Below are 11,288 nucleotides of genomic sequence, written 5' to 3' on the forward strand. Positions count from 1 at the left end.
ACTGCCTGTAAATGGATAGGCCCCATACATGTATTGCCACTGCCGTTGGTCCCAGAAGAGTGGTGGTGGCGGATGGATCGGTGCCGATGGTTGGTCTCGATCATCAGGTCGGAAATGCATCGGCTCCGCGGTCTGAGTGCAGACTTTCAACACTGGAAGACCAGGAGATCTGTGTCAAGTCCATATCATGGTCAGAGCCAGTAAGCTGGATAGGACGCAGTGAAGGCGACTGAGGTACACCTTGTGGCTGCTCTCAGCTCGAAAAGTCAAGGGAAGCAGCCCCCATAGGATTCGGTTCCGAGACCCTCCAAGGGGGTCAGCGGAGATTGCATAGGGGGAGTTTTCTTATGCTTTTTTATGTTTGACTGGCCGATCATCCTTGCCTTCCCTGCATTTTTGGGAGGGAGTATGGGCTAAGGACTGAGATGTCTGGGCAGAGCATTTCAGCATCGGGCGGTCAACATCTATGTGAGTTGATATCGGGGACAGTGCAGCCGTCGATGCCGAGGCGGCAGTCGACATTGACACATGCCCTGAAGTGTCTTGTGATGACATTGGTGAAAGCGCTAACTCCAAAAGCGCAACACGAAGTCTAGCAGATCTGTTCTTCCTTGTCTGTGTCGAAAACTTCACACAATGAGCCCAAGAGTTCACTCGGTGTGATTCCCCGAGGCACCAAAAACAAAGCGAGTGTCAGTCTGGGGGAGCGATCTTGCTGCCGCACTTAAGGCACCTTTTAAAGAAACCTCACCTCTTGGCCATAGGCCGGGAGAGAGGGGGAAACACATGGCAGAGTCCAAAAGGAAATAAATCTGTAGAAACAAAGTCCTTTCACTTAACAAAAATAGACAAGAAGAAAACGAAGAAACTTAGAAGAAAACGAGGAATAGGCCTAAAAGCCCAAATTTTTTACTGACCAAAGCGGAGAAGATCCTACCAGCGCGGCTGTCAAAAGAGAACTGGCAGGATTGTCGTGCCCCTCGGTCATGCGCAGTGGGGTCGGTGCGTGACTGGGGAGCGGGCGCAAAAATCCCTTTCGCTTTCAAGAGGAACTGATTGAGGTCAGTGCAGGTGCACTATATCCCAGAGGTGTGATGTACAGAGACTACGGACATAGTTTGTTCTACAGGATCTATAGCTGAGGTATAAACGCATGTATGAAGTGCATACTTTCTTTGATGGGAAATAGAACTTGATTTGCAGAAAATCTCTCCTCATATATAATTCTGTTTTGGTCATGGACTTTCCTGAACATTCCAACACGCTCCCAAATCAGTTGGCTCCCTGATCTGTCACTCAGAGGGTCTCCCTATCCACTGGCTGCGTTGCCCGAGTCCTGCCTCCAACATTCTAAACAGTTTGCTGTTCCTCCCCCCCCATAGCCAGTCAGAACACAGAGGTCATTTGCATATGTGCCCTGATTGGCCTTTGCCTTGGAACACAAAGTTTGTTTGCATATGCGGCCTCATTGGCCTTTGCCTCTAACATTCTAAACAGTTTGCTGTTGCTGTTCTGAGGTAAAATGTGATCTGAGGTAAAATACATTTCCCCTTAGTGCCTGTTGGGGAAAACCATTGTTGCCAATCTCCAGGTGAGGGCTAAAGATCACTCAGAATTACAACTGCTTTCCAGATGGCAGAGATCAGTTCCCCTGGAGAAAATGGTGGGCTCTGTATCCTTATATGCTGCTGAGATGGCTCCTGTATGACAGCCAATGTGACGTAGCAGTCAGGGCTTCAGAGCACGGTAGAAGCTGCAGGTGGTGGGTTGGAAAGCTGAAGAGTGAGGGGAAAATAAAGGTAGGTTGATGATTGGCTGGGAAGGAGACAGGGTTGCCAACTCCAGGTGGGAAATTCCTGGATATGTGAGGGATGGAGCCTGGAGAGGGTGAGGTTTCAGGAGGGGTGGGACCTCAGACAGGTACAATGTCGTAAACTCCACCCTCCAAACCAGCCAGTCCCTCATGGGGAACCATTGTTGCCAATCTCCAGGTGGGGGCTGGAGATCACTCAGAATTACGACTGCTCTCCAGGAGGGAGGGGGGAGGAGATGGAAAGCTGAAGTTGGAGGGGCAGATCATGGTAGGTTGATGGTTGGCTGGGAAGGAGATAGGGTTACCAACTCCAGGTTGGAGAATTCCTGGAGATTTGAGGGGTGGAGCCTGGAGAGGGTGGCATTTGAGGAGGGGTGGGACCTCAGACAGGTACAATGCCATAGACTCCACCCTCCAAACCAGCCATTCCTTCCTGGGGAACCATTGTTGCCAATCTCCTGTTGAGGGCTGGAGATCACTCAAAATTACAACTGTTATTCAGGGAGCAGAGATCAGTTCCTCTGGAGAAAATGGTGGACTCTGTGTCATTATACCCTGCTGAGGTTGCCACAGGAAATTGATACTGAGTGCTTAAGGCCAGGGCACCTGGCCAGAGCCTCCTTCTAGAGCTTGTATTTATTTCCACAACGAGCCTTATTCCTAGTACTAAATAAATCACACATTGTTAGCGTAAAATTAATCTGAAAGTTGCTTTTCCCATCTCTCCAGCAGTAAGGAAAGGAATTTATGTGACTGTACTTTAAAAACTATAAAAAATAACAGCTAAGTACTTAGCTAAAATTAAAAAGTCTTAAAATGAAATTTTCAAGGACTAACTATTGAAACTGTCTTGGAGATCCCTAACTGGGAAGGTACATATGAAATTCACAGCAGTCCTCTAATTGATCCATTTTTCCTAGAAAGGTTTCCTGAACAAACAACATGCTCTGATTTCTGTGCTTCCTTGAATGGAACCCCCTCTAGAGGAAGATAACGGATAAACCAGGAGGGAGGGGTATTTAGCTATACATGCTTAACTCCTCTTATCAACACATCTGAAGAACAGTGACTAATTCAGATAGCAAAGCACTACGCTGCTCTCTAAAAAAACCAACCTCTAACACAAAGCATGAAAGCTGGATATGGGAGACAGCTCTCTCGGCAGCTGAGACAGATCTGCATGTGACAGTCTGCTGCACAGCTGAACAGAAGATAACCACCGTTGCTGCTACTTCAGAGACACAACCAGGAACCAGGACTCTTTTGCCAGACTGACACATCACAGAGGGACACTGATTGCCACACAAGACTACATAGATAACCTGAGTTCTTCAACAACATTCAACGTCTGACAGCTGCTGATTTGCAGGAGTCAAAATGTGGCTACCTATTTATTCTATTCTGAGCTGCAGTCTTGTTCTAGCTTCAGGATACAACTCCTTTCAGAAAAGCATAGAAGCTCTAGGCAAGAAGCAGTACCAAGTCCAGCATGGATCATGTAGCTATACTTTTCTTCTGCCCGAGATGGACAATTGCCGGTCTTCTTCTACCACTTATGTTCCTAATGCTGTACAGAGGGATGCACCCCTAGATTATGACGATTCTACACAGAAGCTGCAGCTGCTGGAAAATATCCTGGAAAATAACACTCAGTGGCTGATGAAGGTAAAAAAAAAAGATACAATTTCTACTCTGAACATATGCTTGTGTTTTATAATACACTGTACTGATTGTGTTTTTGAACAATTTCCTGAGTTAAGTCTTTCCAAACAAATTCGTTGACAATATCATGCTGTTTACAGCCATGCGGAAAATCCAGTATGAGGGTCCTCCTGAACCACATTAATTCTTTGATGTTTTGTTTAAAAACATCCCCCCACAATTTTCTCCGAAAGATCTCCAAGTGGCTTTTACAGACAGCAGCAGTGAATACTTCATTTCTACTTATTATTCTTTCAGAACACTACACAGATTCATGTGTACATATACACTCTTGAATTGCACAGGGTTTCATATATGAATATATCCCGGGGAGGGCGGGATAGAAATGTGAATAATAAATAAAATAAATAAATTGTTCTCCTAGAAAGAGGGCTTTCAGTGGAGTTTAGTTGCAGCTAAGTTTGTTCAGAGTTGCAGACCAGTTTTGAAAAACAATACTACAAAATTAGCAAGAAATGTGAAGTGCACATAATGTGTAAGAGCAATATTCCCTCCCCTTTTGGGGGAGACTGAGAATATATAGGTTACAGGGATTAACTGTGGCTTTTCATGGCATGTACACGTGCTTAGAAATATGTATCTTTCTCACAAGCTACTCTACAAGTAAAAATGTGGGGAAAAACAGTTTAGGGACAGAATTCTGGAATAAGAGGTTTTGTGGAATGCAGACTTTACTGTAAACTACATCTACATTACCTTCTAATCAACTTGCAGTGCTTAGATGGGTAACTGTTTAGGACTGCAATGAGTTAAATTTAGGTAGAATGAATATTATGCCATGTGAGGAAGAGCATTGTATGGGTTAAAAACCCCCTCAATACAAAGTTTTCTCAGATTCTTTTTGCAGTTTATGCAAAATTATACAGAGTTAAGCAAGTCTAAGAACAGCTAGTTCACAGAAAATCTGAAAAAACAGGCCATTTCCTGCAGCACTGAACAGTATAATTACGCCAGTTTAATGAACTCTACCAGCAATATCTGAAGAGAAATTGCCTGGTAATCTCGCAGTTTGTCACATGATAGTCAGTAAGATGAGCATGGGGGATCCTCAGCATGCTTATTCAGAAGTAAATCCTATGTTTAGTACCATGGGACTTGCTCCCAAATTAGAGTTTTTAGAACTGCTGTTTTAAGTTGTAATGCTACCAACACTTTCCTAGGAGTAAACCTCATAAAATTAAATGGGTGTTACTTCTGAGTAGACCCGTTTACGACTGAGCTCTCACAGGCTCACATTTAATATTCAATATATTCTTTCTTAGAGGCTGAAGATAGACAGCATCACAGAAATTATGGCTTTTAAATTGATAATCCATTGAACATTTATGCACCTTCTTCAGGCTACTGTTTTTTCACTGGAACTTGATTCTCTCAGCAGGTATGCAGGAACCTCATCTCTATGCATCTTGTCAAAGTAGCTGATCATTTGCCTGTGTAAAAGTGTGGATGAACAATGTTTGGAAAGCTATAAGGATATATAAAGCAGCATTTAATAATCCTTGTGGTATTTACCAGTTTTTAATCTACACTGAAGCATGTTTTGTGTTAATGTAACCACTATTTTCTAATATTGGACGGGAAAGAGGTTTATACCCTAGGCTTATATTCATTATTTTGATATCCCACTGTTCAGCATCAGTGCTAGTCTGCACATGAAAAATACATAAAATTCTACTAATGAAGCAATTGTTAGAATTGTTTTCTAAAATATCTAGCTAAAAGATATGAGGATTTTGGCTCACCTGCCAGATGAATGAATTTCCTAGTTAAGTAATAATTAACTTCCTACTTAATAATTAATTAATTTCATTAATGAATTTCTATTCTGTTCCATTCTTCTTTCCTTCTGTCTACAGAACTCTGTGAAATTCACAACACAGAAGGCCAGCAAATGTAGCACATTAATTTAGAATCAGGTACATAATTTGGGAAGGACACTTTTCCATTTTTGAAGACTTACTGCATTTGATCTACTAATATTTCTGTGGAATGATATCATTTGGGATATCATTTCTTGATGTTATCTCAACTTGCTCCTGTTCAAAACTATTTTTCCAGTGACACCTGGTAAATCAAAGTAACTCTGAAGAGAAAAAAATTCTAAACCAGAAAGGGTTTCGCTAATTGTTCTAATAATCTTTTATTTATTATTCAAGGCAAATTGCCATACATAATAGATGCCCAAACACCACTCTGTAGGCCAAATCAGTTAAAACTGATACCTTCAACAACTCACAAATTAAAATAATAAAAAAACAGTTATGGGAAATCAGAAAAAAATTGATTTCTCTTTGTCTTTTGACAATAAGATTCTATCATTTTCATGTTAGGAAAAATGTGCACTTATTTTTGAAGGGTGTCACTGAAATAACCGTAGAACACCTTAAAACACTATGTAAATCTTCCTAAAACAAGTTATTCATAAAAGCTTTGTCCAAAATGTATGCTACATCCTTAAACCATTTTACACTTCCCCCCTTTAATCAATCATCAAAAGGAAATGTTATGTTTCTGAATGAACAACTAACTACCTCATTGGAAGAGTTAGTGAACCACTGTGCTTGCTGCATCATCATAATAGGAAGTGGGAAGGTGTCAAAGTTCCCTTGCTTTCCGGAAATTACAGAGAATCAAGGCTAGCATTCCATTAGTTCCTAGAGAACCACAGTCACCATTTAATGCCCTTACCAGTAAACTGAGTTACTATTATTAGCACAGCCTTTAATCTCCCATCACAATTTTAAATATCAGTATGTCTTCAGTATGTCTGCAGACTGACCAGAATTAATGACAATTTAATATACCAAAGAACAGTTCAGTTTAATGCACCATGTCCCAGTGAATCATGTTTCTGGGGAAAGTGATGTGTATGCTACATCTAAATGTCAAGTCTACACTCTTCTTTTAAACTGCCATCAATCCTCAACATTTCTATTTCCATATCTCCCTTATATATAAAAGCCAAATGGTGGTGGCACGTCACTAGAACATTCCACACGCTCCAGAATTGGTTGGCACCCTGGTGTGTCACTCAGAATCTGTCCCTATCCACTGGCTGCATTGCTTGAGTCTCCCCTCCAACAGTTTGCTGTTCCTCTCCCCCCCATAGCCAGTCAGAACAGAGGTTATTTGCAAATGCAGCCTCATTGGCCTTCGCCTCGGAACACAGAGGTCGTCTGCATATGCGACTTGATTGGCTTTTGCCTCTAACATTCTAAACAGTTTGCTCTTCTGAGGTAAAATGTGTCCAATCTCCAGGTGAGGGCTGGAGATCACTCAGAATTACAACTACTTTCCAGATGGCAGAGATCAGTTCCCCTGGAGAAAATGGTGGGCTCTGTATCCTTATATGCTGTTGAGGTGGGCCCCGTATGACAGCCAATATGACGTAGCAGTCAGGGCTTCAGAGCATGGGAGAGGCTGCAGGTGTGTGGGGGGTGGAAAGCTGAAGAGTGAGGGGGAAATAAAGGTAGGTTGATGATTGGCTGGGAAGGAGATAGAGTTGCCAACTCCAGGTGGGAAATTCCTGGAGATGTGCGGGATCGAGCCTGGAGAGGGTGAGGTTTCAGGAGGCGTGAGACCTCGGACAAGTACAAAGACATAGACTCCACCCTCCAAACCAACTATTCCCTTCTGGGGAACCATCACTGCCAATCTCCAGGTGAGGACTGGAGAACTTTTCTTCTTAGATTTCTTCATTTTCTGCAGTTTGGGAGCACCCTCTCCTTTCTCCGATTCAGATGATTCTGATGACGAGGAAGTTTGGCTTGTTGAGTCCTGTGAGTAGGGCTCCTCTTCTTCTTCCTCCACATCCAGTTTTAAATTCTTTTCCTTCTGCTGCTTTTTTACATTAAACATTTGATCCATAAATCTTTCCACTTTTGGAACAGAGTCAATTTTAAATTTTGTATCCTGGTAATTAAAACTCAACCCTTCCGGGAATAGCCATCTATACGGTGTTCCCTTTTTTTGCAGGGAGAGAGTAAGCATCCTGTATAGTTTCCTCCGTTTTCTTACTTCAGATGGGATGTCTTTCAAAATTTCTCTCTCTTCATTCTTGATTTTTAAGGATTTTCCCATTGTTGACTTTCCCATTGTTGATTTTTGTGAATTTTAAGTAAGTTTCCCCTGGAAGTTTATTTTTCTTTATAAAATCCGGATAAGTCCTGTATGCCACATCCATTTCCTTAATTAAGTCTTCTTGTTTATAATCCATTAGTGGGGCCAAGGCAACCACCAAGAGTTCCTTAAAGTCCTCATTCTTATCCTCAGGTATTCAATGGATAGAACTCAGGTAGAACATACATGGATCTTTCCAGCTGGAGCTGTATTAGTTGGGTTTTATCCGAGGATCTCTCCTTTTCTGCTTCATCCACTCTTTTATTAATAGTCTGTTTTTCCATCTTTTTCAACGTTTTCTCGGTTGCTGTGGTTCTCTTGTCCATCTGCTTTAATTGTTTTTGCACATTATCTAGTTTGGTGTTGAGAGTAGTCATCTAATCCATTAGAGGGCGCACTGCATTTGCTAACATCGAAGAGAAGTCTGTAGATGCTTCCTGGTTCTGGGAGGGAGTCGTTGGTATGTTATTTCCGGTTACCAGATTTTTCTCCGGCACTCTCCGTCCTCTCCCAGCCATAATATCAACAAGAAGTAAGTTTTCCAAAACAAGACAAAAGTTATGCGTTTTAATTCCGCTTCGTATATTTTAGCAGCTTTTGTGTTAGCTTAACTTCTTATATGTTTGGTTTGGCAAAGTGTCTTCATTTTCACTTTAAAACCGTTTTTACAGTTTACTCATGTGGGGGGGGGGGCTTGAAATCTCCACCCCCCGCGCTTCAAACTTAGGTGCTTCCAATTACTACCAAGACTCCATTCGCTTATTTTTCACCTGAGCTTTGCTTAACTCACAGTTTGTAGCCTTGGAGATATTTTGGAAGTCTTTTTAGAAGTTTGGTTGTGATCGCTTGCTCCGGCAGTCGTCTCTGGGTGCCATGCTGGCTCCGTGGCGACGGTACCTATCGGGGAAGAAGGTGAGCCTCAATTCCTTGGGCGTCCCCTTGGAAGAGGCTCTCCTCAGCTCTCCTGCCCAGAGCCTCTTTCTAGATCTCGTTGTATTTATTTCCACAATGGGCCTTTTTCCTAGGTAATGTATATTTGCTTTCCACCATTTTGTGGAAGAAAAAGGAGCCAGCTGGACTTGTAGGCTGAATGATAAATAGCTTCACAGTTTAATCAGTTTTTTAAGTAGTCAACCAACAATGTAATTTAATTTCCAAGCACCATCAGAAACAACTATTACTGCTTTTTGCATACACAACTTCAGAAAAGTTTAAAGAAACGAAAACTCCTAGAGCTTTACATTTGTAATCCCTAATTCACTTCACAAACAGGTGACGTCATTAATTTGATTCATGATCACTTCATAAAACCAGCCTGACAGATAAAGTAGAATGCTCCATTGACTGTGTAGTGATTTTGTTACATTTTTGTAGCTAGGTAATACCATATATGAGATCAGTTACCTGCTCTCTAAAGTGGTATTGTCAGGATCGGACCCCTTTCTTGGTCAATGCTTGTAACTGTATTGCCCTGTGCTGCCAATGCTTACTTTCGCTTTTGTAAACCCTGCCCGCTTTGCACATTGGCCTGCTTGCTTGTTACCTTATCAGTCCTCCCTGACAGTCCTGAGGAGGGGACTGTGAGAACGAGTGCCTGGTGTAGTGTGGAGGCACCACTCGTAATTTTCCTGAAGCTACCCCGATACGGTTCACAGGTTCCAGCTGGACCTGTGTCCTTGGGAGCGCTAAGATTTGACACATAGCTAGTTAGGTCATATATTCTTTCATGATCTGTAGTAAGCCTGTGCGTGTGTGACATATAACTGAGAGGTGGGGCCCCTCAATAACCGATCCTGTGCTATTGCTTGTTAGTTCTGACAAAGGTGTTAACCTTACCAGAAGTCCAAATCTTACCAATAAACCTTATTAAGGAATATTGAGTGGAGAGTGGTTCCTCTGGGGTCTGACAGGTATGAAGCTGTAAAGATGACTGAACTACAATGCATTCATTCCGTCTTGATGATTATTCCATCGTAATAGGACTACTATGGACATCACTAAATATTGGGAATGATAACATGGCCTAGGAATAGGGAAGATGTGAAATACAGAGTTCAGCTGCATGCACATCACACACAAACCTACTTTAGTCTGTAAAACCAGTCTTTAGTTCCCCCTATTCTGCACTGCGACTTAGTTGCATGTCCATGAATGTGTGCTGTTTCTTGTTCATCCCTGTATATCCAGTTAACTTCTGATCTTTCTTCCCTGTGTCTATGACATATGTCCATATTTGCTCCTTGCACAGAACACTCTCCAAGCATGGATGTTTTCCAGTTTTCTTCTTCCAAACCCATCAGCACCCTATGCTCCAAACATTTAACAGATTTTTTTTGTGCCAATGTTATATCCTCTGCTACATAAGAAAATAAGAGATGCCAATGTTGGATCAAGCCAAAGGCCCATCCTGTCCAACACTCTCTCACACAGTGGCCAAAAATACCAGATGCCATCAGGAGGACCACCAGTGGGGCCAGGACACTAGAAGCCCTCCCACTGTCGCCCCCCTCAAGCACCAAGAGTACAGAGCATCACTTGCCCCAGAGTCCCTATCTATACCTTGTGACAGCCACTGATGGACCTCTGCTCCATATGCTTATCTAATTCCCTTTTGAAGTCGTCCATGCTTGTAGCCGCCACCACTTCCTGTGGCAGTGAATTCCATGTGTTAATCACTCTTTGGGTGAAGAAGTACTTCCTTTTATCCGTTCTAACCCGACCGCTCAGCAATTTCATTGAGTGCCCACGAGTTCTTGTATTGTGAGAAATTTCTCTACCTGCTCTATCTCATGCATAATCTTATAAACCTCAATCATGTCACCCCTCAGTCATTGTTTCTTCAAGCTAAAGAGCCCTAAGCGCTTTAACCTTTCCTCATAGTGAAAGTGTTCCAACCCTTTTATCATTCGAGTTGCCCTTTTCTGCACTTTTTCCAAAGCTATAATATCCTTTTTAAGGTGTGGTGACCAGAACTGCACACAGTATTCCAAATTATGTCGCACCATTGATTTATATAGGGGCATTATGATATTGGCTGATCTGTTTTCAATACCCTTCCTAATAATCCCCAGCGTAGCATTGGCCTTCTTTATTACACTCACACACTGTCTCCACATTTTCAGTGAGTTATCTACTACAACTCCAAGATCTCTCTTTTGATCAGTCTCTGCCAGTTCAGACCCCATCAATGTGTATTTATATTTAGGATTTTTGGCTTCAATGTGCATTACCTTGCACTTGGCCACATTGAACCCCATCTGCCATGTTGACGCCCACTTGCCCATCCTTGACAGATCCCTTTGGAGTGCCTCACAATCCTCCCTGGTTTTCACCACCCTGAACATCAGTGGGACATGGTGCATGGTTCCTTGAGGACTAAGCCCACCAGCCCATGTTAGCAATTTCACACAGAATGGAGGGGTTGTTAGGCCACTTTTAGCAGCAAGGAATGTATAGAATCAATTCATACATCTGCAATTTCTTTTAGCACCCTGGGATGCAAGCCATCCGGCCCTGGAGATTTGAAAGTATTTAAGGCAGCTAGATGCTCTCTAACCATTTCCTTACTTACTCTGGACTGGCAGTTTCTCCTTCCTTCATATGCCCTGCATTCTTCAGTTTGCATACAGCTCGC

At 42.5% G+C, this 11,288-nt stretch overlaps 2 protein-coding genes across 2 annotated transcripts in view; one reads left to right on the plus strand and one right to left on the minus strand.

The window, feature by feature from the left end:
* The window catches only part of MCPH1 (microcephalin 1), a 175,673-nt gene that overhangs the window by 50,890 nt on the left and 113,495 nt on the right, over window positions 1-11,288 (minus strand). The gene's annotated exons all lie outside the window — the stretch shown is intronic.
* The window catches only part of ANGPT2 (angiopoietin 2), a 55,995-nt gene continuing 47,593 nt past the window's right edge, over window positions 2,887-11,288 (plus strand). Inside the window, exon 1 of the mRNA XM_015414583.1 lies at window positions 2,887-3,478. Coding sequence (XP_015270069.1) covers window positions 3,191-3,478 — 288 coding nt within the window. The 5' untranslated portion in view covers window positions 2,887-3,190. The remainder of the gene's footprint in view (window positions 3,479-11,288) is intronic.

The sequence above is a fragment of the Gekko japonicus genome, unplaced genomic scaffold (genome assembly GCF_001447785.1).
Source record: "Gekko japonicus isolate JY-2015 unplaced genomic scaffold, Gekko_japonicus_V1.1 scaffold671, whole genome shotgun sequence".
NCBI classification, from domain to species: domain Eukaryota; kingdom Metazoa; phylum Chordata; class Lepidosauria; order Squamata; family Gekkonidae; genus Gekko; species Gekko japonicus.